Here is a 25,333-nt window from a genome sequence, read left to right on the forward strand (position 1 = left end):
TGCTCTTAATTGAGACAACTACAAACTATGTATGAATAAGCTTTGTCCATATCTAATGTTTAAGGTTTACAACCACTCTAAATTGTGTCAACAACAGCATCCCCTCCTAGTGGCGGCCGGTGTATTGAGGGCACAGGGGCGCCCCCCCATCCATGCGTCTGGCCCCCTAATCTGCATGCAGGGCGCCAGACGCATGGAGCTTAATGTTTTTTTTTTTTTTTTAAATCACCTGATTAGAGCCAGAGGCTCTAATAGGGTGATGCAAAGGGTGGAGCCGGGGCGCAGAGCAGTGCGCTCCAAGCCCACCCATTGTGTAACAAACCCCATGCCATTGGCCGAGGAGGAGGCGGGAGGACTGGAGGAGACGCGCCGCCGGGGGACACAGTGAGGAGAAGCCGCCGCCGGGACTGAAGAGAAGCCCCCGCCGGGACTGAAGAGAAGCCGCCGCCATGGCTGCTCCAGGGCTCCAGGTAAGAGCACTGGTCTCGGGGGGGCCCACACTGCATTGAAGGGGGCATGCACGCACGCTGGTCTCTGCATTGAAGGGGGCATGTACGCTGGTCTCTGCATTGATGGGGGCATGGCACGCTGGTCACTGCATTGACGGGGGCACGGCAAGCTGGTCAGTGCATTGAAGGGGGCATGGCAAGCTGGTCAGTGCATTGAAGGGGGCACAGAAAGCTGGTCACTGCATTGATGGGGGCACGGCAAGCTGGTCACTGCATTGAAGGGGGCACGGCAAGCTGTTCACTGCATTGAAGGGGGCACGGCAAGCTGGTCACTGCATTGATGAGGGCACGCCAAACTGGTCACTGCATTGGATGGGGCACGGCAAGCTGGTCACTGCATTGAAGGGGGCACGGCAAGCTGGTCACTGCATTGAATGGGGGCACTCTGTAGTAACTCTGCATTGAATGGGGGCACACTGTAGTAACTCTGCATTGAATGGGGGCACGCTGTAGTAACTCTGCATTGAATGGGGGCACGCTGTAGTAACTCTGCATTGAATGGGGGCACGCTGTGATAACTCTGCATTGAATGGGGGCACGCTGTGGTAACTCTGCATTGAATGGGGGCACGCTGTAGTAACTCTGCATTGAATGGGGGCACACTGTAGTAGCTCTGCATTGAATGGGGGCACGCTGTAGTAACTCTGCATAGAATGGGGGCACGCTGTAGTAACTCTGCATTGAATGGGGGCACGCTGTAGTAGCTCTGCATTGATTGGGGGCACGCTGTAGTAACTCTACATTGAATGGGGACACGCTGTGGTAACTCTGCATTGAATGGGGACACGCTGTGGTAACTCTGCATTGAATGGGGGCACGCTGTAGTAACTCTGCATTGAATGGGGGCACGCTGTAGTAACTCTGCATTGAATGGGGGCACGCTGTAGTAGCTCTGCATTGATGGGGGCACTTTGATTACTGAAGGCCCCTTTCACACTTTTGTGACCTCAAAGTCATGCAATTTTTTGCCGCGTTTTTTGCCGCAAAGCAATGCTTATTAGATTTTTTCTGTTTGTGCCCCCCCAAAAATTTTGAGCACTAGCTGCCACTGTCCCCTCCTAATAAATTGGTATCAGTGGCAGAGACCCAACCTTTAAATTGGTATCAGTGGCAGAGACCCCACCTTTAAATTGGTATCAGTGGCTGCTTTCTGAGATGAATGGGATCAGCACCAGAACAATGCAGACTCTTTTGGGAAGAAGATCACTCCACGGAGTAGCATCTACACAGATACTGCGTGGGGTTCTGGAATGAGCATTTCAGAACCTGACACCGGGACACAGATCAGGTCTGTGGCATGCATTTGCATCACATTTCAGAACACAGGATCAGGGATGGCTTTGAAGTATGCTAAGATCAAGTATGCAAATTAGGAAAGTCAGACTGTACATAGGATGTAGGCAAAGCAGTATCAGACTATTATTTTACTGTTATAATTGTATGAAATACTAACTGTTTAAAATGTAAAAGAAGAAAAATATATATTCCTTTATTGTTATCATAACTTCAGAGTATTAAGTAAAAGGCAGATGCTAAATTCTTTTAGTGCTTTCCAATTACAAAACCCAGTGCAGATTGCATCCAATGCTGTGAAATATGTCTTACGGCCTGTGCCAAAGGTCTTAGGCCAGTTCTGTTTTAATGCGGCCTCTATGTGCAGCACTGCTTGAACATTCATTCTCCTCTTCAGCAAGGACCGCATTACCAATGCCTTTAACCAGTTAGTAGAGGGTTTCTAAATTGCACAAATGTAAGATTTTCACATTTGATTATTTTTTTCTCATTACTAGAGGTGATGATTACAGTAATAGCATGTTATTTTGGTCCATTTTAGGTCTTTGTTTAGTGTGCTAGTGCTGAAGAAGTGCTTTACTGTTTCTTTCTCCTCCTAATTGTTGTTTTTCTTTCTTTGCAGAGCTGGATTCCCAAGTTATTTAAGAAGAAAACATGTACCACTTACATAGAAGACAACCAGCCCAACAGGTGTGTTGCTTTTTACAACTTTATATTGCTAACTGCTTTATTTGTGATTGTTTGTTTGGTTTGAGGCTACCTACTTCAAACAAATGTTTAAAGTGGAAGTAAAGCCTCAGTGTCGGTTCACACTTATGCGCTTGCGCTTGCAATGCGAATTTGCAGTGCGAGTTTACCTTATGTTTTTCAATAGTACCAGCGCGATTGTAATGAAAATTTGATTGCGTTGATTATGTTAATTAAGCTCAGGAGGGGTGGAGCTGAGGGGAAAATCAAACAAAAAATAAGAATTCGCACATAAGAATTCGCACATATCTGAACTGATAATGCGAGTCCAGACCGATTTACATTGATGTCTATGGAGACTAAATTCGCAACGCAACGCTGTAAACTTGCACAAGACCCTTTTTATCATCGCATCACATTCGCATCTGGATCGCAACGCATAGATGTGAACGACCGTCACGAATTCAATGTATTTTGTAAATGCATGCGATTGGAGACTATTTAGAACGCATCGCATTCGCAGTACAAGCGCATAAGTGTGAACCGGCACTAATACTTAAATTCTCCCCTGCAATCATTAATGTAAGCGGAGTTCAACCTTATATCTCAAAATAAAAAAATCACAGTTTAAGAGCAGCAAATAGTTGTGGTTACTAAAGCTAGTGACATCACTTCCAGGGAGGGATACTGTAACGGACCCCCAACCCACACTGTACTTGTGGACTTCCATCAGTATACGGCTTCCTCCCAGTCGTGAACCTAGATATCAGATTTTCCCAGCCTCCCCCATACAAAGCTAGCCGACAACTTAGCTTGTATAAGTTTTGGAACCTTTCAGAATAAGAACTGTTTATTCAAACACAGGCACAAAGAGATATACACTGTGGGACAAATGCGGTGTGGTTGTATAGCGAGTTTGATTAGTGCAGACCCGACTGGGGTTTTTGGTCACCCTGTGCCCCTGATAGACACAGGGTGACTTACACATAAGAGGGGCCCGGGGAAGCTGGACAAGGAATTTCCTGACCTCTCTAAAGTAATATGGGTTCCACGAGCCCCCCATCCAAAATGACTCCTGTCAGACACTATCCCTGTGTAGCTTGTGGGTGTATCCAGAATGGGAAGAGCTGATCGTATGTTCCTACCCAGTGTTCTCTCATTAGTAAGGATGCACCGTACATCCTAATTCATGAGAAAAGGGAGAAATAAAAAAAGAGCCATTCACACAGGACCCAGGGGCTAGGAGGTGCAGTGCACATACAGTACAGCTGTGCTGGGCTTTGAATCAAGACTACCATAGAAGAGGAGAGCTGGATGCAGGCGGAACTGTCAGTGTAGCTGGAAGTGCTCTGTGGTCTCAGTCTACAATGATCACTATTCATTAAAGAAATAGTACAAGCAACCACACTAAAACTCATTACTCACATGTAATGAGTAGTGATGTCGCGAACCTAAATTTCGCCGTTCGCGAACGGCGAACGCGAACATCGGCAAATGTTCGCGAACCGGGCGAACCGCCATAGACTTCAATAGGCAGGCGAATTTTAAAACACCCAGGGACTCTTTCTGGCCACAATAGTGATGGAAAAGTTGTTTCAAGGGGACTAACACCTGGACTGTGGCATGCCGGAGGGGGATCCATGGCAAAACTCCCATGGAAAATTACGTAGTTGACGCAGAGTCGGGTTTTGATCCATAAAGGGCATAAATCACCTAACATTCCTAAATTGTTTGGAATAACGTGCTTTAAAACATCCAGTGTGTGAATACGATCAGGTATGATGTTGTATCGGTCAAGTAGTGTAAGGGTTACGCCCGCTTCACAGTGACAGACCAAACTCTGACAGACCAAACTCCCCGTTTAACAGTCAGTCAGTCCATTTGCACAACCGCAAACTCCCCATTTGCACAAGGTTGGATACCAAGCTAGCCATGTCCCGTTCCTTGTCCTCACTGACATCATTGAAGGTCTCTTCCTCAACCCAGCCACGTACAACACCAAGGGTCCCCGAAAGGTGACAACAAGCCCCCTGGGACGCCTGCTGTGGCTGGTATTCCACCTCCTCAAAGCCACCTTCCTCCTCTGACTTCTCTTCTTCAGACTCCTCTCTCTGCGTTGCCACAGGTCCAGCAATGGACAACGACAAGGCTGCTTCTGGTGGTGATGGGGACCACAACTCTTCCTCTTCATGCTCATCTACAGCCTGATCCAGTACTCTTCGCAGGGCACGCTCCAGAAAAAACGCATATGGGATGAGGTCGATGTTGCCTTGGGTTCGACTGACCACCAGGTTTGTCACCTCCACAAAATGAGCCTACAGCCATTGTTCATGAGCATTCAGTAACGCGGCCAAAAAATACCCAGCTCCGCAGAAAGAATGAAAGAAAATGAATGTTTTTTCTATGAAAAATTACCCCGCGGATCGCTTTTGGTCTGTTCACAATGAAGTAATGACCTTATCATCTGGGGTGTGCCTAGAGGCGATCGCTTCATTGTGATGCGCAAGCCCCTTCACCACGACAAGGTTACGATCACAAAGGGGAATTGACACATGTATGTGCCTTTTTTTTTTTGTTTTTTTGCAGCCACAGTGTAGCACCAGAGGCCAGAAAAATTAGGCATGTACACATGCATGAAAAAGTAGGTATTGTTGCAGCCGCTGCTTTAGCAGCGGCCTGAAAAATTTAGGTTTTCAAGGCAGAAAGTGCACTAAAACATTGCGGCTTGAACCGTAGTTGGTGGCGGAGACGTCACGTAAGTCATCCGGCATGCAGAGAATGATTAAATACAGCAGCGTGTGGACCATTTTTAGCCCAAGGCATCTCAGTCATCACCAGGCCTTTTTTAGTCAAATGCATCCCCCACTGTCAGTCCCTTCGGGATCCATGCCTCATTTATCTTAATAAACGTGAGGTAATCAAGACTTTTTTGACCTAGGCAACTTCTCTTCTCAGTGACAATACCTCCTGCTGCGCTGAAGGTCCTTTCTGACAGCACACTTGAAGCGGGGCAGGCCAGAAGTTCAATGGCAAATTGGGATAGCTCAGGCCACAGGTCAAGCCTGCACACCCAGTAGTCAAGGGGTTCATCGCTCCTCAGAGTGTCGATATCTGCAGTTAAGGCAAGGTAGTCTGCTACCTGTCGGTAGAGTCGTTCTCTGAGGGTGGACCCCGAAGGGCTGTGGCGATGCGTAGGACTAAAAAAGCTCTGCATGTCCTCCATCAACAAGACGTCTGTAAAGCGCCCTGTCCTTGCCGGCGTGGTTGTGGTGGTAGGAGGAGGATTACTTTCACCTCTTCCCCTGTTGGATTCCCGTTGTGCTGTGACATCACCCTTATATGCTGTGTAAAGCATACTTTTCAACTTATTTTGTAGCTGCTGCATCCTTTGCGCCTGCCAGTAATTAGGTAACATATCAGAGACTTTCTGCTTCTACCGGGGGTCTAGTAGCATGGCCACCCAGTACAGGTCGTTCTCCTTCAGCCTTTTTATACGAGGGTCCCTCAACAGGCATGACAGCATGAAAGACCCCATTTGCACAAGGTTGGATGCCGAGCTACTCATGTCCAATTCCTCATCCTCACTGATGTCATTGAAGGTGTGTTCTTCCCCCCAGCCATGTACAACACCACGGGTACCAGATAGGTGACAACGAGCACCCTGGGATGCCTGCTGTGGTTGGTGTTCCTCCTCCTCAAAGCCACATTCCTCCTCTGACTCCTCTTCCTCAGACTCCTCTTCCAGTGTTGCCGCAGGTTCAGCAAGCGATGGTAAAGCTGTTTCTGGTGGTGATGGTGACCACAACTCTTCCTCTTCCTCTTCACGCTCATCTACGGCCTGATCCAGCACTCTTCGCAGGGCACGCTCCAGGAAGAAAACATATGGGATGATGTCGCTGATGGTGCCTTCGGTGCAACTGACTAGGTTTGTCACCTCCTCAAAAGGACGCATGAGCCTACAGGCATTGCGCATGAGCGTCCAGTAACGTGGCAAAAAAATACCCAGCTCTGCAGAGGCTGTCCTAGCACCCCGGTCATACAAATACTCGTTGACCGCTTTTTCTTGTTGGAGCAGGCGGTCGAACATTAGCAGTGTTGAATTCCAACGTGTCGGGCTGTCGCAAATCAAGCGCCTCACTGGCATGTTGTTTCGCCGCTGAATATCTGCAAAGTGCGCCATGGCCATGTAGGAACGCCTGAAATGGCCACACACCTTCCTGGCCTGCTTGAGGACGTCCTGTAAGCCTGGGTACTTCTGCACAAAGCGTTGTACAATCAGATTCAACACATGTGCCATGCACGGCACATGTGTCAACTTGCCCAAATTCAATGCCGCCAACAAATTGCTTCCGTTGTCACACACCACTTTGCCGATCTCCAGTTGGTGCGGGGTCAGCCACTGATCCACCAGTAGTGCTGGTCCGGTGTGACTCTCTGCTTTCATTCCATGCTTGGCAGCCGCCAGCAGGTTTACCCAATGCGCAGTGTAAGTGATATACCTGCCCTGACCGTGCTTTGCAGACCAGCTATCAGTGGTCAGATGGACCCTTGCCCCAACACTGTGTGCCAGACGTGACATGATTTCATTTTCCACAATAGAGTACAGGTTGGGGATTGCCTTTTGTGAAAAATAATTTCGGCCGGGTACCTTCCACTGCGGTGTCCCAATAGCGACAAATTTTTTGAAGGCCTCAGACTCCACCAGCTTGTATGGTAAAAGCTGGCGGGCTAAGAGTTCCGACAAGCCAGCTGTCAGACGCCGGGCAAGGGAGTGACTCTGTGAGATTGGCTTCTTACGCTCAAACATTTCCTTGACAGACACCTGACTGTGGGCAGATGAGCAGGAACTGCTGAAGGTGAGAGGCGGAGGGGCGGGTTGTTGATAGGGGGCATGGAGGACAGCAGTGGTTGACGTGGCTGAAGATGCTGGACCAGGAGGAGGATGGTGGCTTTCAGTTTGTGTGCTGCTTTTACTCATGTGTTGATCCCATAGGCGTTTGTGATGTGAGATCATGTGCCTTCGCAAAGCAGTTGTACCTAGGTGGTTGTTGGACTTCCCACGACTCAGTTTCTTTTGGCACAGGTTACAAATGGCATCGCTGATATCAGAGGCAGAAAAAACTGCTGAGCTTTGCAAGGACGGCATTCTGGTGGTGGCAACAGCTTGCGTTGATTGGCGTGCTGTCTGGCTGACCCCGGGTGCCGAATCTACATGCTGTCTGACTGCGCCACTAGCTCCTTGCGATGACCTCCTCCCCCTGCTTCCAACTCGTCTCCTCCTCCTCCTCTCTGTCTCCCCATCTGAACTTTCCCCCTCTTCTTCTGCTCTTCGAGCAGGCACCCAGGTGACATCCACAGACACATCGTCATCATCAGCCGCTTCACTTGACAACTCAGCAAAGGCAGCAGCAGCAGGTACAACATCATCATCATCATCACAATGTACGTCCATGTGTATAATGCTGCCTGACTGAGACATATCCCCGTTATCTACATCCTCTGGCACTAATAGTTGCGCATCACTTATTTCTTCCAACTGATGTGAAAATAACTCCTCTGACGGATCAAGTGAAGCGGCTGTGGTGCTAGTGTTGGTGGTGGTGCCTGCGGGCTGGCGAGTGGTAAATTGAGAGGTGCCCGAAGCTGAGCTGGAGGAGAATGGTGCATTAAGGTTCCGAGCGGAAGCTGTAGACGATTTGGTGTCCTGTGTAAGCCAGTCAACTATGTCCTCAGAATTTTTTGAGTTTAGGGTCTGTGGTGGCCTCTGAACACTGGGCATTATTCTAGGGCCTAAGGAAATCACAGCACCACGACCACGACGGCCCTTGCGGGGTGGCCTGCCTCTGCCTGTCATTTTTTTTTTAATGTGTTGTACTATGAGTGCAAGGTGCTGTGCCACCCTATAGGAGTGTTGGGCAGTGGGTACAGTACACTCTGTGGACCTGACAGTCACTGGCACCCAGGCAACTGCAATTATAAAAAAAATATATATTTTTTTACTTTGCAAGCTGCTGTGCCACCTTATATATCAGTGGGTGGGTGGGCAGTGGCACAGTACACTCTCTGTGGACCTGACAGTCACTGGCACCCAGGCAACTGCAATTATAAAAAAATATATATTTTTTTACTTTGCAAGCTGCTGTGCCACCTTATATATCAGTGGTGGGTGGGCAGTGGCACAGTACACTCTCTGTGGACCTGACAGTCACTGGCACCCAGGCAACTGCAATTATAAAAAAAATATATATTTTTTTACTTTGCAAGCTGTTGTGCCACCGTATATATCAGTGGTGGGTGGGCACGCAGTGGCACTGCAGTGGGCACAGTACACTCTGTGGACCTGACAGTCACTGGCAGCCCAGGCAACTGCAATAATAAAAAATATTTTTTTTTTTCAATTTGCAACAAGATGCTGTGCCACCGTATATATATATCAGTGGTGGGCAGTGCACTGCAGTGGGTACAGTGCACTCTGTGGACCTGACACAGCACTCACTGCAATTATGACAGAGGAAAAAAAAATATATTTTTTAAAATGCAAGGTACTGTGCCTGTGCCACCCGAAATGATCTGTGGTGGGTCTGTGGCCTCTCACACACAGCGGGCAGGCAACTGCAGTGTACAATAGATATATATATATATATATATATATATATATATATATATATATATATATATAAATTTAAAAAAATCCTCAATTACCAGCCCTTAAAAGGGCTTTTGGGGACACTAGATATATGTGTGTATATATATATATATATATATATATATATAAATTACACAAATACCAGCCCTTAGAAGGGCTTTTTGGGGTGCTGTCAGGATGCTGTCCTTACAGCAGTAGTGGACCAAGAACACTGCAAGACCAGGAGCACTGACTAACAACTGTCCCTAGCTTAACAGCAGCAGCAGCTCTCCCTGCTCTCACTAACACACACTGCTTCAGAATGATCTAAGATGGATGCTGCCCTTGCTTATTTATAGGAGGTGGGAGGGTGTGGGAGGGAGGTATGCTGATTGGCTGGAAATGTGCCTGCTGACTGTGAAGTTCAGGGTCAAAGTTTGCCTCAATGATGTATTATAGGGGGCGGACCGAACATCGCATATGTTCGCCCGCAGCGGCGAACACGAACATGCTAAGTTTGCCGGGAACTGTCCGCCGGCCAACAGTTCGGTACACCTCTAGTAATGAGCAATAGAAATCAAACTGTATCCTTCCAAACTTTCAAAAATGTTCCTTTGTAGCCTATTTCTTTCATATATTGCACCAGTCATGTGACATTTCTACCCCAGCTCCCTACGCCATTCACAGCAGCTGGCCATGTCATTAATCCACAGCAGCTTGGCGTGTTCCATCGTGGATTACTAATTTCCGGAATTGACATAGTACCTGGTGTAACGTTACTTCCGGCTACAAGGACACACAGAGAAAAGCATTAGTAAATGGAAATGACACCTCATACCTGTTGTATGGTGGTGTCCTTTCCACAGCGACCAGGGACACATTTGTATCTGTCCCTGACCCGTGTGAGCATGTGAGGAGAGAAGAGACACCCTGCATCAGCTTGAGATGGCTGCATTTGGTCTGTCACAGCAGTGCTCATCTCAGTGCCCATCAATGCTCATCTCAGTGCCAATCACAGTGCCATCATAGCGTATCACAGTGCCACCAGTGCTCATCTCACTGCTCATCCAAGTACCATCACTGCTCATTAGTGCTTATCACAGTGCCATCAGTGCTCATCTCAGTGCTCATCACAGAGCCATCAGTGCTCATCTAGTGCTCATCACAGTGCCATGCAGAAACAAGGTTCTACACTGTGGAAAATCTGCAGCATGTTGCACTGTAATCCATCTTACAGTTTCTAACAAACACAGTATGTGAGTTATGTGCAACTGGAACCATGAGGTGTGAGCATAAGCTCTCTCATGCTCTCTCGCTCTCACCCTCGCTCTCTCTCAGTAAAGGGAGACCGTACAATTACAATACAATTCAATATAAGAATATTAGGAGGGCCCTGCTCTAAAAAGCAGGGGTAAGAGACACAAAAAATAAATAAAAATTCTAGGGATGAGCTGATAACAGATGTATAAGTATAACTTTTAGGTCAAGTTGGGATAGGCTTCCCTGAAGAGATGATTTTTCAGGCATCACCTAAAGGTAGACAGAGTAGGAGCTAGCCGGACAGATTGGGGCAGGGAGTTCCAGACAATGGGAGAGGTTCTGGAAAAGTCCTGGGGGCAAGTATAAGAGGGTGATGGGGGGGGGGGGGGGGGCTAGACAGTAGAGTCTATGGGACCCGAACTTGAAAAATCAAAAGTCCCAGTTTTGAAGGCTTAAATGCAAGTTTTTGGCCATAAAAAGGTATGGCGGGTCAGGGTACTGCCCCGGGGGACATATATCAATGCAAAAATATTTTTAAGAAAGATAATTTTCTCAGGAGCAGTGATTTTAACGATATTTAAAGTGAAACAATACAAATGAAAAAATCCTTTAAATATAGTGCCAGGGAGGGGGGGTCCCCTTAGACTGCCTGTAAAGTGGTGCAACTGTACCATGTATAGAACCTACTGCAGCAAAACTGACATTTCTAAAGAAAAAAATGACATTTAAATTGCCGGCAATACAATACCATTGCTGGCAAAACAAACAAAAGTTAAAAAAAAAAAAAAACGGTGTGGGGGTCCCCCCAATCTATACCAGGCTCTTCAGAACATACCTGAATGCCCTGCAAATTCGGGTGTTCACTGAATGGGTAAACAGGCAATGTTGGGGCCGAAACTTTTGCTTAGCCCGAACCATCTGCCCAACTCTATTAGAGAGGAGCAGAGTGGACAGTTTTGGTGATATTTTGAGATTTGATCTGATGTGTTGATTTGAGGTTGGTGATGTAACTGGACTGGAGGCACAGTTGTAGATGGCTTTTTTATGCTGCGGTTAGTATGTTGAATTGTATACCCTGAGCAAGCTGAATTGAGTGGAGAGATATACAGAGGGGAGCCACGAAATAGTCATTAAGGTAGAATGAGTCATGCAGCAGCATTCATGATGGACTGAAAGATGGAAAGCCTGTAAATAGGTCAAAGAGAAGTAAGTTGCAATCAATGAAATGAAGGCAATGTATAGGGGTATGCTTTTTAATGGACTTGGCAAAAAAAAAAAATCCTTTTTTTAGGTATATATAAATTATTACATAATGAGTTTTTTGTATTCTCATTTTTAGCCAGCAGGTGGAGCTTTAGGCTCATGCTAAACACGCAATCAAATGGACCAGAACATTTGTTCTTTTCATAGTGTCCCTGTATCAATGTATCAATTTTGTCAGAGAAATGCAGTTTAGGGGGAAAAAAATTGCTGTGTTCTCCATTTACAGTAGAAAATCCCTAAAGTACATGTAAACCCTAACTGGAAAAGAAAGGGACAGCACTGGGAAACTATCAGTTGTGGTGCAAACACATTGGGCAATTAAGCAAATCGGCACAACTGTCTATTACACGAATCGATGTACAGGTAATAGAGCCGACCTGCCGCAGTAAAAAATTTGGCGGCTGATCGGCAAGTAGTTAAGGTGACACCTACCTTTTACCATGGAAAGAAATTCCCCTTGGGGTGGGACTTTTAAGGCACAGGTAATGATATGTAATTTGAAACAAACATATACGATTATATAAATTTATTGAAAAATACAAATACAAAAATAGGTTAAAAACATATGGCAAGCAGTGTACAATTCATGGGGTCATGAGGCAGATGCAAATACCGCTGTAATGAAGGTAAGTGCCCAACGCGTTTCAGAGACACAACAGAATTCCTTCTTCAGGGGCAACCTTAAAGTAGCGGTCTGCAAGTGATCAATCACATACTAATTAATCAATGGTAGTATCTATATATGTTCAGGCATGTTCTATCTCACTTATGCAGCGCTTCTTGCAGATATAAGTCTCACCCAATAGCACAATGTTTAAATTCATGTTCTATTATTTTTAGAACAAATGAAACATAACCCTTTTTTGGTGATTGTTTCTTCTTTTTTCCTTTTTCCCTTTTTTGGGATGAAAGCATTCCAACTTTTTGTTTTTAACGCTATGGGCAGGCATACATTCTAAAGTGTCACTGGACAGATTCTGTAAGTGTTTCATCACATTATGTCAAATATATATTGTGTTTAAATTATGTATGGAGTGTAATGACTACAAATATTGTTATATGTTATATATATACTTTTATACATATCTTTCTATATTTACCATTGATTAATTAGTATGTGATTGATCACTTGCAGACCGCTACTTTAAGGTTGCCCCTGAAGAAGGAATTCTGTTGCGTCTCTGAAACGCGTTGGGCACTTACCTTCATTACAGCGGTATTTGCATCTGCCTCATGACCCCATGAATTGTACACAGCTTGCCATATGTTTTTAACCTATTTTTGTATTTGTATTTTTCAATAAATTTATATAATCGTATATGTTTGTTTCAAATTACATATCATTACCTGTGCCTTAAAAGTCCCACCCCAAGGGGAATTTCTTTCCAAGCTTCCATATTACGGGATGCGGCACACTCTGGTGTGATTCCACATGAGCACACTATATGTCCTACCTTTTACCATGCCCATGGGTCATTTTATTTAGCCCACAGAAAACTGTGCCTACCATGAAAGGTTATTAGAGTATCCTACTGTGTTAGCCATCAATTACTGCAGAATTTTGGAGTTTATGTCATACCCTTTATTGGTTAACTTAAGTTATTAAAGCTGCAAGATTATGGGATAACTTAAACCCCCTCTTGAGGCTTTATACAGGAAAATGTATAAAGCTTGAAGAAGGGACCGAACTTACTCCAAAAGATTGAATTTGTAAAAACGTAGTTATTGTAAAGCCTATTTTTTTTTTAATTTAAATAATTAAAGGTTTATACCTACCTACTCTGTGCAATTGTTTCGCACGGAGCCGCCCTTAACCTCCTCTTCTAGAGTCCCCCTGATGTGTCTGCCCCCATAGCAAGCTGCTTGCAATATCTTGGATAAAGAAACCACACTTGCTACCATTGCATAAAATACAGTATAACACTGAAAATAGGAGAGATTGTGTTTAGAACTTTTTAACAACTAATATTACTCTGCCCCTTGTCACTTATTTGAGGAGCAAGGTCATGATAACTTCATGACAGAACCAATGTGTTTTCTCTTCGTATTGTATTTAATAATTTATTTGTTTTATGAAACAGAAAGGAAGAAATGTGCCAATGTGGTCAGGTCAAGCAGAATCACGTGTCAGTAGCCATTGAGGATAACTTTGGAGCAGCCATTGTGAGCACCTGGAACTCTGCAGAGCATACAACAGAAGAGCCCACGGATGCTTATGGTGATATTGAATTTGTCGGTGCTGGTAAGAAGCACAGCAAGGTGAGAATTCTCATTAATTTTGGGTCAGTATCTCAGTAAGATATTTATATTAATAAGAAATTGATGAAAGTTCTGTTCATTTAGGTTAGTTAAGTATTAAAATGTAACCCACATAAAGAACATTATACCAAATAAAACAATGATTTACAGTATATGGGATGGATGTACTAAAACTGGAGCAAACATAATCTGGTGCAGCTGTGCATAGTGCATAGTAACCAATCCACTTCTAACTTCAACTTGTTCAATGGCAATAAATTTAAAAGGTGATTGGTTACTAGGGATGGGCAGAACACCTTCCTGTTCAGTTCGCAGCAGAATTCCTGAACAGGGGAAATGTTTTAACCCAAATGGCAAACCCTATTAAAGTCTATGAGAGCCGTAAAGGAAAAAATCGAAAGTGCCCATTTTGAAGGCTTACAGTATATGCAAGTAATTGGCCATAAAGGGGGTATGGGGGTCTGGCGACTGCCCTGGGGGATATGTATCAATAAAAAAATGTGAAATGACAACAGAAGGGGGCAGTGCCCTCGAATAACGTAGCTGGGTGGCCCCACCCCTTGCCTATATAAGAACTGTCAAAGTGGAGAGCGGGCTATCAGCGGGATGCCTCCCAAAAGGCGAGAGGGTTTTTAATTTTTTTTTAAATTTTTCGGATCCGTCGGGCGTCATGATTAATGATTGATTTACATCGAAGGACACTTTTTTTTATCTTTTAATAAAGGACTTTAAAAATTATTTCTTGTGGTTATTACTTTTTGACACTTTTTTAGTGAATGGGTAGGTGTACGATGTACCCAATACCCATTCACATGGGGGGTGTGATCTGGGGGCCCCCTTGTTAAAGGGGGCTTCCAGATTCCTAAAAGCCCCCCACCCGCAGATCCTGACAACCAGAGCCCAGGGTTGTCGGGAAGAAGCCCTTGTCCCCATCAACATGGGGACAAGGTGCTTTGGGGAGGGGGGGGCACCTGCTGGGCTGCATGCTCGGATAAAGGACTGGTATGGATTTTGGGGGGGACCCCCACGCCATGTTTTTTCTTTTTCTTTTAAATTTTGGCATGGGGTTCCTTTTAAAATCCTACCAGATCCAAAAGGCCAGGCATAATTCTGTCGAGCCGCTGCTTCCTGTATAGTTCCAACTCTGTCACAGGCAGAGTGATATGAAATGCACTCCGCCTGTGACAGGAGCCATACAGGAAGCAGTGGCTCTACTCTCTACTGCAGCCGCTGTTTCCTCCAGCAGTACCCAATGTCATGACCAGCAGTAACCGCATGACCAGCAGTAACCGGCAGCAGTAACCACACCAGCAGTAACTGCCAGCAGTCTGCAAAATAAGTAGAAAATGTGCATTAGTGTGTGTAAATTGTGCAATATGTTTTTTAATAACTAGTTGTGTTTTGTCATAATATGTCATGTCCTTGTTCATATACAGTATGTATGAAGGACATGACATTTTCTGTCTGTCTACGTCATATGTGCTAGGGGTGCAACTAGCCCTCAGCACTTAACTGTAAATATCCCAGCATGTGCAGTGTTTCTGACTCCTACCACCATGACCACTTCAAATCACTGAAGTGGTCGTGGTGGTTAGAGTGTTCCTTTAACCTTCCTAGTGGTATTCCGAGCCACACTCTGGGTACCGCCAGAAGCATCGCTGGATCCTGGTAGAGGGGTTATTTACCTTGTCCCTGGGATCCAGCGATGTATGCAGGCGGTGTGCAGCAGCAATTGTGCAAAAAGGTAAATCAGCGCAATTAAATTTAAAGTGGTATAGTGTTAAGACCCAATCATTTGGGACACATAAAGAAAATACAGCAGCTATATAGAACCTCCTTCACTAACAGGAGAAATTAAATATAGACAAATATGTATACAGCGCTATATAAAATCAAATAAAGTGACATCATATGCATGTGCATCATATAAATCAATAAACTCGTTTACAGTGCAATATATATTCCTCTTAGGTGCAATATATAATGTCCATAAAGTGCATTCAAAGTAAAGTGCATAAGAGTCCACTAAAATATAAATATAACCGTGGTTTAAAATTCAATAAAGTGCTTGCTACATGTTTCCATATAAAAGTGCAAGTGACACCACCACCGTTTAGCCACCAGATGGCCTCTCACGTCACTGAAGCATTAAACCAGCATTGAATCCTCAATAAAAAATGCCACTTCCTGGATCGATCTCTCACCATCCCATGGACATGATATGTGAATAAAGATAATGATAAAGATAAAGGACCTTAACATGTATAGCTTGGAAGAAAGAAGAGACAGAGGGGATATGATAGAAACATTTAAATACATAAAGGGAATCAACTCGGTAAAGGAGGAGAGCATATTTAAAAGAAGAAAAACTACCACAAGAGGACACAGTTTTAAATTAGAGGGGCAAAGGTTTAAAAGTAATATGAGGAAGTATTACTTTACTGAGAGAGTAGTGGATGCATGGAATAACCTTCCTGCAGAAGTGGTAGCTGCAAATACAGTGAAGGAGTTTAAGCATGCATGGGATAGGCATAAGGCTATCCTTCATACAAGATAGGGCCAGGGACTATTCATAGGATTCAGATATATTGGGCAGACTAGATGGGCCAAATGGTTCTTATCTGCCGACACATTCTATGTTTCTATGTTTCTATATGAGGCATCTAAGTGTACACTGCTATTATCCTTTAATTGATTCACATTCAAAGTAGAATTGCACTCACATGAATCGGCACAATGGGCTTGTGCGGACCGTACACGCCAAAAGCAGTAGCTGTCGGGAGCCGTGCTGGTGGGTCGCCGCTCGTCCGTCCAGGTCTCCGTCCCCTATACGCGTGGCGTCTTATGCTTTTGCATCACGACTTCCTCAGTAGGGGGTGCGAAAGTATTCGGCCCCCTTGAACTTTTCGACCTTTTGCCACATTTCAGGCTTCAAACATAAAGATATAAAACTGTAATTTTTTGTGAAGAATCAACAACAAGTGGGACACAATCATGAAGTGGAACGAAATTTATTGGATATTTCAAACTTTGTTAACAAATAAAAAACTGAAAAATTGGGCGTGCAAAATTATTCAGTCCCTTTACTTTCAGTGCAGCAAACTCTCTCCAGAAGTTCAGTGAGGATCTCTGAATGATCCAATGTTGACCCAAATGACTAATGATGATAAATAGAATCCACCTGTGTGTAATCAAGTCTCCGTATAAATGCACCTGCACTGTGATAGTCTCAGAGGTCCGTTTAAAGCGCAGAGAGCAGCATGAAGAACAAGGAACACACCAGGCAGGTCCGAGATACTGTTGTGGAGAAGTTCAAAGCCGGATTTGGATACAAAAAGATTTCCCAAGCTTTAAACATCCCAAGGAGCACTGTGCAAGCGATAATATTGAAATGGAAGGAGTATCAGACCACTGCAAATCTACGAAGACCTGGCCGTCCCTCTAAACTTTCAGCTCACAAGTAGAGGTGTACCGAACTGTTCGCCGGCGGACAGTTCCCGCTGCGGGCGAACATATGCAATGTTCGGTCCGCCCCCTATAATACATCATTGAGGCAAACTTTGACCCTGAACTTTACAGTCAGCAGGCACATTTCCAGCAAATCAGCATACCTCCCTCCCACACCCTCCCACCTCCTATAAATAAGCATGGGCAGCATCCATCTTAGATCATTCTGAAGCAGTGTGTGTTAGTGAGAGCAGGGAGAGCTGCTGCTGCTGCTGTTAATAGCTAGGGACAGTTGTTAGTCAGTGTTCCTGGTCTTGCTAGTCAGTGTTCTTGGTCCACTACTGCTGTAAGGACAGCATCCTGACAGCACCCCAAAAAGCCCTTCTAAGGGCTGGTATTTGTGTATTTTATATATATATATATATATATATATATATATATATATATATATATATATATCTAGTGTCCACAAAAGCTGGTAATTGAGTTTTTTATTTTTATATATAAATATATCTATTGTACACTGCAGTTGCCTGCCCGCTGTGTGTGAGAGGCCACAGACCCACCACAGACTGTACTGTTTGCACACCACACTCATTTCGGGTGGCACAGGCACAGTACCTTGCATTTTAAAAAATATTTTTTTTTCCTCTGTCATAATTGCAGTGAGTGCTGGGTCAGGTCCACAGAGTGTACTGTACCCACTGCAGTGCACTGCCCACCACTGATATATATACGGTGGCACAGCATCTTGTTGCAAATTTAAAAAAAAATAAATATTTTTTATTATTGCAGTTATCTGGGCTGCCAGTGACTGTCAGGTCCACAGAGTGTACTGTGCCCACTGTAGTGCCACTGCGTGCCCACCCACCACTGATATATATACGGTGGCACAGCAGCTTGCAAAGTAAAAGTATATATATTTTTTTTATAATTGCAGTTGCCTGGGTGCCAGTGACTGTCAGGTCCACAGAGTGTACTGTGCCCACTGCAGTGCCACTGCCCACCCACCACTGATATATACGGTGGCAGGCATGACTTTTTTTGGATTAGTGTCTGGGGGGGTCTAAAAAGCGTACCTGTGAAGTTTCAGCTCTGTAGCATGTCCAGAACCAGAAAAAAAAGATCATATAGGTGTAAAAGGGGTTCCCACCATCCCTGCTCTACTGAAAAATTATCTTTTTTTCTGGTTCTGGGCATGCTACAGAGCTGAAACTTCACAGGTACACTCTTCACAGGTACACTTTTTAGACCCCCTAGACACTAAATCACACAAAAAAGTTCTTAAAAATTGTCATATTTGATAGAGAGCCAATTATTGGAAAAATTAAAAAAAAAAAAAAAAAAAAAAAAAATTCTTTGTATTTATTGTCTGGGGGGTCTAAAAAGCGTACCTGTGAAGTTTCAGCTCTGTAGCATGTCCAGAACCAGAAAAAAAAGATCATATAGGTAAAAAAGGGGTTCCCACCATCCCTGCTCTACTGAAAAATTATCTTTTTTTCTGGTTCTGGACATGCTACAGAGCTGAAACTTCACAGGTACACTCTTCACAGGTACACTTTTTAGACCCCCTAGACACTAAATCACACAAAAAAGTTCTTAAAAATTGTCATTTTTGATAGAGAGCCAATTATTGGAAAACTTAAAAAAAAAAAAAACTTAAAAAAAAAAAATTCTTTGGATTTATTGTCTGGGGGGTCTAAAAAGTGTACCTGTGAAGTTTCAGCTCTGTAGCATGTCCAGAACCAGAAAAAAAATAGAATTAGGGCTAGGGTTAGGGTTAGGGTTAGGGCTAGGGTTAGGGTCAGGGCTAAGGTTAGGGTTATTTTTAGTGCTTAGGGTTAGAGGGTTAGAGTTAGAGGGGTAGGGGTAGGGCTACTAACTCTAACCCTAAGTATCTCACCGTAACCCTAACCCTAGCCCCTAACACTAAACCTAACCCTCTAACCATAACCCTAACCCTCTAACCTTAAGCCTAACCCTCTAAGCCTAGCCATAAAAATAACCCTAACCCTAAACCTAATCCTAGCCCTAACCCTAACCCTAACCCTAGCCCTAACCCTAGCCCTAAGCCTAGCCCTAAGCCTAACCCTAGCCCTAACCCTAATTCGTATTTTTTTCTTGTTCTGGACATGCTACAGAGCTGAAACTTCTCAGGTACACTTTTTAGACCCCCCAGATGCTAAATCCAAAGAAATGTTTTATTTTTATTTTTTTTTAATTTTTCCAATAATTGGCTCTCTAACAAAAAATTACAATTTTTAAGAACTTTTTTTGTGTGATTCAGTGTCTGGGGGTCTAAAAAGTGTACCTGTGAAGTTTCAGCTCTGTAGTATGTCCAGAACCAGAAAAAAAATTAGGGTTAGGGCTAGGGTTAGGGTTAGGGTTAGGGCTAGGGTTAGGGTTATTTTTAGTGCTTAGGGTTAGAGGCGTAGGGGTAGGGTTACTAACTCTAACCCTAAGTATCTCACCGTAACCCTAACCCTAGCCCCTAACACTAAACCTAACCCTAACCCTTAAAGCCCAGTTCCTGTCCCATTTTGGTCGGTTCTGGTCTGTTTGCGGTTGTTTGCGGTGCGTTAAACGGGGAGTTTGGTCTGTCACTGTGAAGCGGGCGTAACCCTTACACTACCTGATCGATACAACATCATACCTGATCGTATACACACACTGGATGTTTTAAAGCACGTTATTCCAAACAATTTAGGAATGTTAGGTGATTTATGCCCTTTATGGAATAAAACCCGACTCTGCGTCAACTACGTAATTTTCCATGGGAGTTTTGCCATGGATCCCCCTCCGGCATGCCACAGTCCAGGTGTTTGTCCCCTTGAAACAACTTTTCCATTACTATTGTGGCCAGAAAGAGTCCCTGTGGGTTTTAAAATTCGTCTGCCTATTAAAGTCTATTGCGGTTCGCAATGATCGCCGGTTCGCGAACATTCGCCGATGTTCGCGTTCGCCGTTCGCGAACGGCGAATTTTATGTTCGCGACATCACTACTCACAAGGAGAAGACTGATCAGAGATACAGCCAAGAGGCCCATGATCATTTTGGATGAACTGCAGAGATCTACAGCTGAGGTGGGAGACTCTGTCCATAGGACAACAATCAGTCGTATACTGCACAAATCTAGCCTTAATGGAAGAGTGGCAAGAAGAAAGCCATTTCTTAAAGATATCCATAAAAAGTGTTGTTTAAAATTTGCCACAAGCCACCTGGGAGACACACCAAACATGTGGAAGAAGGTGCTCTGGTCAGATGAAACCAAAATCGAACTTTTTGGCAACAATGCAAAACGTTATGTTTGGCGTAAAAGTAACACAGCTCATCACCCTGAACACACCATCCCCACTGTCAAACATGGTGGTGGTAGCATCATGGTTTGGGCCTGCTTTTCTTCAGCAGGGACAGGGAAGATGGTTAAAATTGATGGGAAGATGGATGGAGCCCAATACAGGACCATTCTGGAAGAAAACCTGATGGAGTCTGCAAAAGACCTGAGACTGGGACGGAGATTTGTCTTTCAACAAGACAATGATCCAAAACATAAAGCAAAATCTACAATGGAATGGTTCACAAATAAACATATCCAGGTGTTAGAATGGCCAAGTCAAAGTCCAGACCTGAATCCAATCGAGAATATGTGGAAAGAACTGAAAACTGCTGTTTACAAACGCTCTCCATCCAACCTCACTGAGCTTGAGCTGTTTTGCAGGGAGGAATGGAAAAAAATTTCAGTCTCTCGATGTGCAAAACTGATAGAGACATACCCCAAGTGACTTACAGCTGTAATCGCAGCAAAAGGTGGTGCTACAAAGTATTAACTTAAGGGGGCTGAATAATTTTGCACGCCCAATTTTTCAGTTTTTTATTTGTTAAAAAAGTTTGAAATATCCAATACATTTCGTTCCACTTCCTGATTGTGTCCCACTTGTTGTTGTTTCTTCACAAAAAATTACAGTTTTATATCTTTATGTTTGAAGCCTGAAATGTGGCAAAAAGTCGCAAAGTTCAAGGGGGCCGAATACTTTTGCAAGGCACTGTACATGCATACATACTTTAACTTATTTATAGTCGTTTATTATATTATAATTTATGATTTTGTGTTTCAAACTTTATCATGCCCGAGATGTTATAAAGAAGAACTCACAGCAAAAAAAAATGAAATCATATGCAAATATTTGGTTTGGGCTGCTCATTCTTAAGAATTTCATGCACCTAAAATCGGAAAGAATCATACCGCCAGGGAGGTTAATATCTCCCAGAAGAAGCAAACCTCTGTATACGGATTCCATTTCATTTGATCATCCTCTAGTTGTGTTAAATTAGTGGGGGGGGGGGGGGGGGGCGTCGCGGGAAGGGCGCAGCGGCGTTTTATTACTTATATACCTTAACTGTAGTATATATTTTATATGCGGCCCGAGAAAATTTCTCTACACTCAATGTGGCCCAGAGAAGCCAAAAGGTTGGACACCCATGCTTTAGGTCATATTTGCAGCCAAAAAAGACGTACTAGCTGTGCACAAATAGTCCCAGCACATGGACAATGTCATCACAGAAGTATTGCAATTGAAAAAGTTGCCCTAAATTTTTTTTTTTTTTTTTTTTTACAGCAAAAAAATTTATTTTTATTTTTTCATAAATCAGCCAGAACTGACAGCAGCCGGTAAATACATTGTCTAATACATATAGGGTCCATTCACACATCTGTAAAATGGGTCCGCATCCATTCCACAATTTGGCAGAACCTTTATGGACCCATTGTTTTTCATTTCCAGTCTGAAAAATTAGGCATTCACAGGATAAAGAAGTAAGTGTCGGCCATTCCAGGCCCCAAAAATTAGCCCACATGCGTTTACCTGACAGCTAAGAATGTAGTATTCTGTGGCTGAAGGTACATTAGGCATTCACAGGATACAGAAGTAAGTGTCGGCCTGTATTGGCCCCAAAAATTAGCCCACATGGGTTTATCTGACAGCTAAGAATGTAGTATTCTGTGGCTGAAGGTACATTAGGCATTCACAGGATACAGAATTAAGTTTCGGCCTGTATAGGCCCCAAAAATTAGCCCACATGGGTTTAACTGACAGCAAAGAACGTAGTGTATTTGATTAATAAAGAGATCCTGCGAGCAACCTCAAGGTTCTAAATGAATAAAAAGGCTATCTGTTGCAGACACTCCACTTCTCATAACAGTGTAAACAAATTAGAATAAATAAATAGTGCTGCGCAAATAAATGATCATAAAAACTTGCAATGCGTGAAAAAAATGGCATGTAAAACCAAACAAAAATAATTTTTTAAAATAGTATATAACAGGGGTAATGAATTAAAATTCAAGGAGGTCCGGTTGCTAAAATTTTCTTTGGGCCGAGGTCCGAATCTGAAGTCTTTGCTATGACTCAGAAAGATGGGCAAAACAAAAACGTGTCCATCAGCGTTGCTCTTAACATAAAATATGCCCATCAGAGTGCCCCCTAACATAAAATGTGCCCTTAGCATAAAATTTGCTCATCAGCGTGACCCTTAACATAAAATAAGGGACACGCTGCTGGGCACATTTTATGTTAGGGGGCACTCTGATGTGCACATTTTATGTTGGGGGGCACTCAGATGGACACATTTTATGTTAGGGGGCACTCTGATGTGCACATTTTATGTTAGGGGGCAATCTGATGGGCACATTTTATGTTAGGTTGCACTCTGATGGGCAAAACAAAACGTGTAAATCAGCATTGCTCTTAACATAAAATATGGCCATCAGAGTGCCCCTTAGCATAAAATATGCCCATCAGATTGCCCCCTAACATAAAATATGCCCATCAGAGTGCCCCTTAGCATAAAATATGCCCATCAGAGTAGCATAAAATATGCCCATCAGAGTGCCCCCTAACATAAAATGTGCCCTTCAGAGTGCCCCTAACATAAAATGTGCCCATCAGAGTGCCCCCTAACATAAAATGTGCCCATCAGAGTGCCCCCTAACATAAAATGTGCCCATCAGAGTGCCCCCTAACATAAAATGTGCCCATCAGAGTGCCCCCTAACATAAAATGTGCCCATCAGAGTGCCCCCTAACATAAAATGTGCCCATCAGAGTGCCCCCTAGCATAAAATGTGCCCATCAGAGTAGCATAAAATGTGCCCATCAGAGTAGCATAAAATGTGCCCATCAGAGTAGCATAAAATGTGCCCATCAGAGTGCCCCCTAGCATAAAATGTGCCCATCAGAGTGCCCCCTAGCATAAAATAGGCCCATCAGCGTGACCCGTAACATAAAATAAGGGGCACTCTGGGCACATTTTATGTTAGGGGGCACTCTGATGGGCACATTTTATGTTAGGGGGCACTCTGATGGGCAAAACCTAAAAATCTAAAAAAACATAAAATCTGCCCATTAGAGTGCCCCTTAACATAAAATCTGCCCATTAGAGTGCCCGTTAACATTAAATCTGCCCATTAGAGTGCCCCTTAACATAAAATCTGCCCATTAGAGTGCCCCTTAACATAAAATCTGCCCATTAGAGTGCCCCTTAACATAAAATCTGCCCATTAGAGTGCCCCTTAACATAAAATAAGGGGCATGCTGATGGGCACATTTTTTTATGGGGCACTCTAATGAGCACTACAAAATATGCCCATCAATCTGCAGACTTTAAAAACCTCCCATCAGCTGCAGCTATGACCACATTCCTTTCTCCCCTTGTGCTCCACATACCTGGAGCCAGGAGCCGAGCCAGAAGCCACGAGCAGGGGGGCGGGGCGCGCACATAATGTCACGCCCCAACTCGCTGCCAGGCTGAATGGGAGCCGCAGTCAGGAGCGGGGGGCGGGTCGTGCGCGTGACGTCACGCCCCTACTCGCGGCCCGACAGGACACCGGCCGGGAACCGCAGCGCACACACAGTACGTCACTGGTTGCTGGGACACCCGCGGTCCCAGCAAACCATTGAATGAATAAAGGAGGCGGCCTCGCGGTCCGGGTGAAAGCATCGTGCGGGCCGCCAATGGACCGCGGGCCGCCATTTAGTGACGGCCGGTATATAATATTAAAGTGCCAATAGTGTCAATATAAATATATAAAGTCCGATTAAAGTGTAAAGATTATAAAGAAAGTCCAGTGAGGATTGTGAATGGTGGTCTTGAAAAATAATATAATAAATATAATCCAACCAATGGTGATTCAACCAATATAAAGTGATCTGTGCTCTCAGGAACGAGTGACCAGAGTGTCACAGTAGATAGCCGACCGTGCTCCCCCTTATGAGTAGGTGCTCACCTTAGATCTTTATTAGAAAGTGCATGGGTATGAAGATCTTAAAAATCATCCATCCGTATCCTCATGGCTCCTCTCATCCACAGTAATGAAGCCTGGCTTGCAGTATCACTCAGTGCAGCATTTAAATGAAAGCAAAAAAAACTTATAATAGTGCATGAAATCCATCAAAAAACGTTTTATTTAGATAGAAGTAAATGGTCTCACTCACATGTGTGGGTGCATAATATGCACATAAAACGATCGCATCAGCAAACAATCCAATAGGTGATGGCAGAAATTGTGGTGGTGTAATGGGAGAGACCGTTCAGTGCTGCCTTAAGATCACAGCGTGTGCTGGCAGCCGACAGTCTCACCGAGTAGCGGTGCAACGATCCGTCCGTCCTTGCCCCTCCCCTACGCGTGACGACACAGGGACCACGTGTCTTCCTCAGGGGGATATGATTGGACGGCGGACCGCTCATTAACTTATATAGGGCAGGCAAGCGCCGTTTTTTTGTAGCCGCATAGCTATATAAATACATATTCAAACGCTCAGCCATTCAGCTTCATAATTTTAAATGTATGAAACGTTTAGATGTAATTTGACATGTATGTTGATATAAAAACTACAGTTATCAAAAAAGGACAGACGAAAGCTGACTGTTATAGATGTCTCTCCCATATCACCACAATTTTAAACAGCCATAAGCATTAATATAAAAAGTATACA

At 44.1% G+C, this 25,333-nt stretch overlaps 1 protein-coding gene across 1 annotated transcript in view; it reads left to right on the plus strand.

Moving 5' to 3' along the window:
• Positions 1 to 25,333, plus strand: part of TRPM4 (transient receptor potential cation channel subfamily M member 4) — a 252,482-nt gene that overhangs the window by 71,278 nt on the left and 155,871 nt on the right. The window contains exons 2-3 of the mRNA XM_082274469.1: positions 2,425 to 2,492; positions 13,719 to 13,896. Coding sequence (XP_082130595.1) covers positions 2,425 to 2,492; positions 13,719 to 13,896 — 246 coding nt within the window. The remainder of the gene's footprint in view (positions 1 to 2,424; positions 2,493 to 13,718; positions 13,897 to 25,333) is intronic.

Source organism: Pelophylax lessonae, assembly GCF_965119305.1.
Source record: "Pelophylax lessonae genome assembly, chromosome: 12".
Classification (NCBI taxonomy): domain Eukaryota; kingdom Metazoa; phylum Chordata; class Amphibia; order Anura; family Ranidae; genus Pelophylax; species Pelophylax lessonae.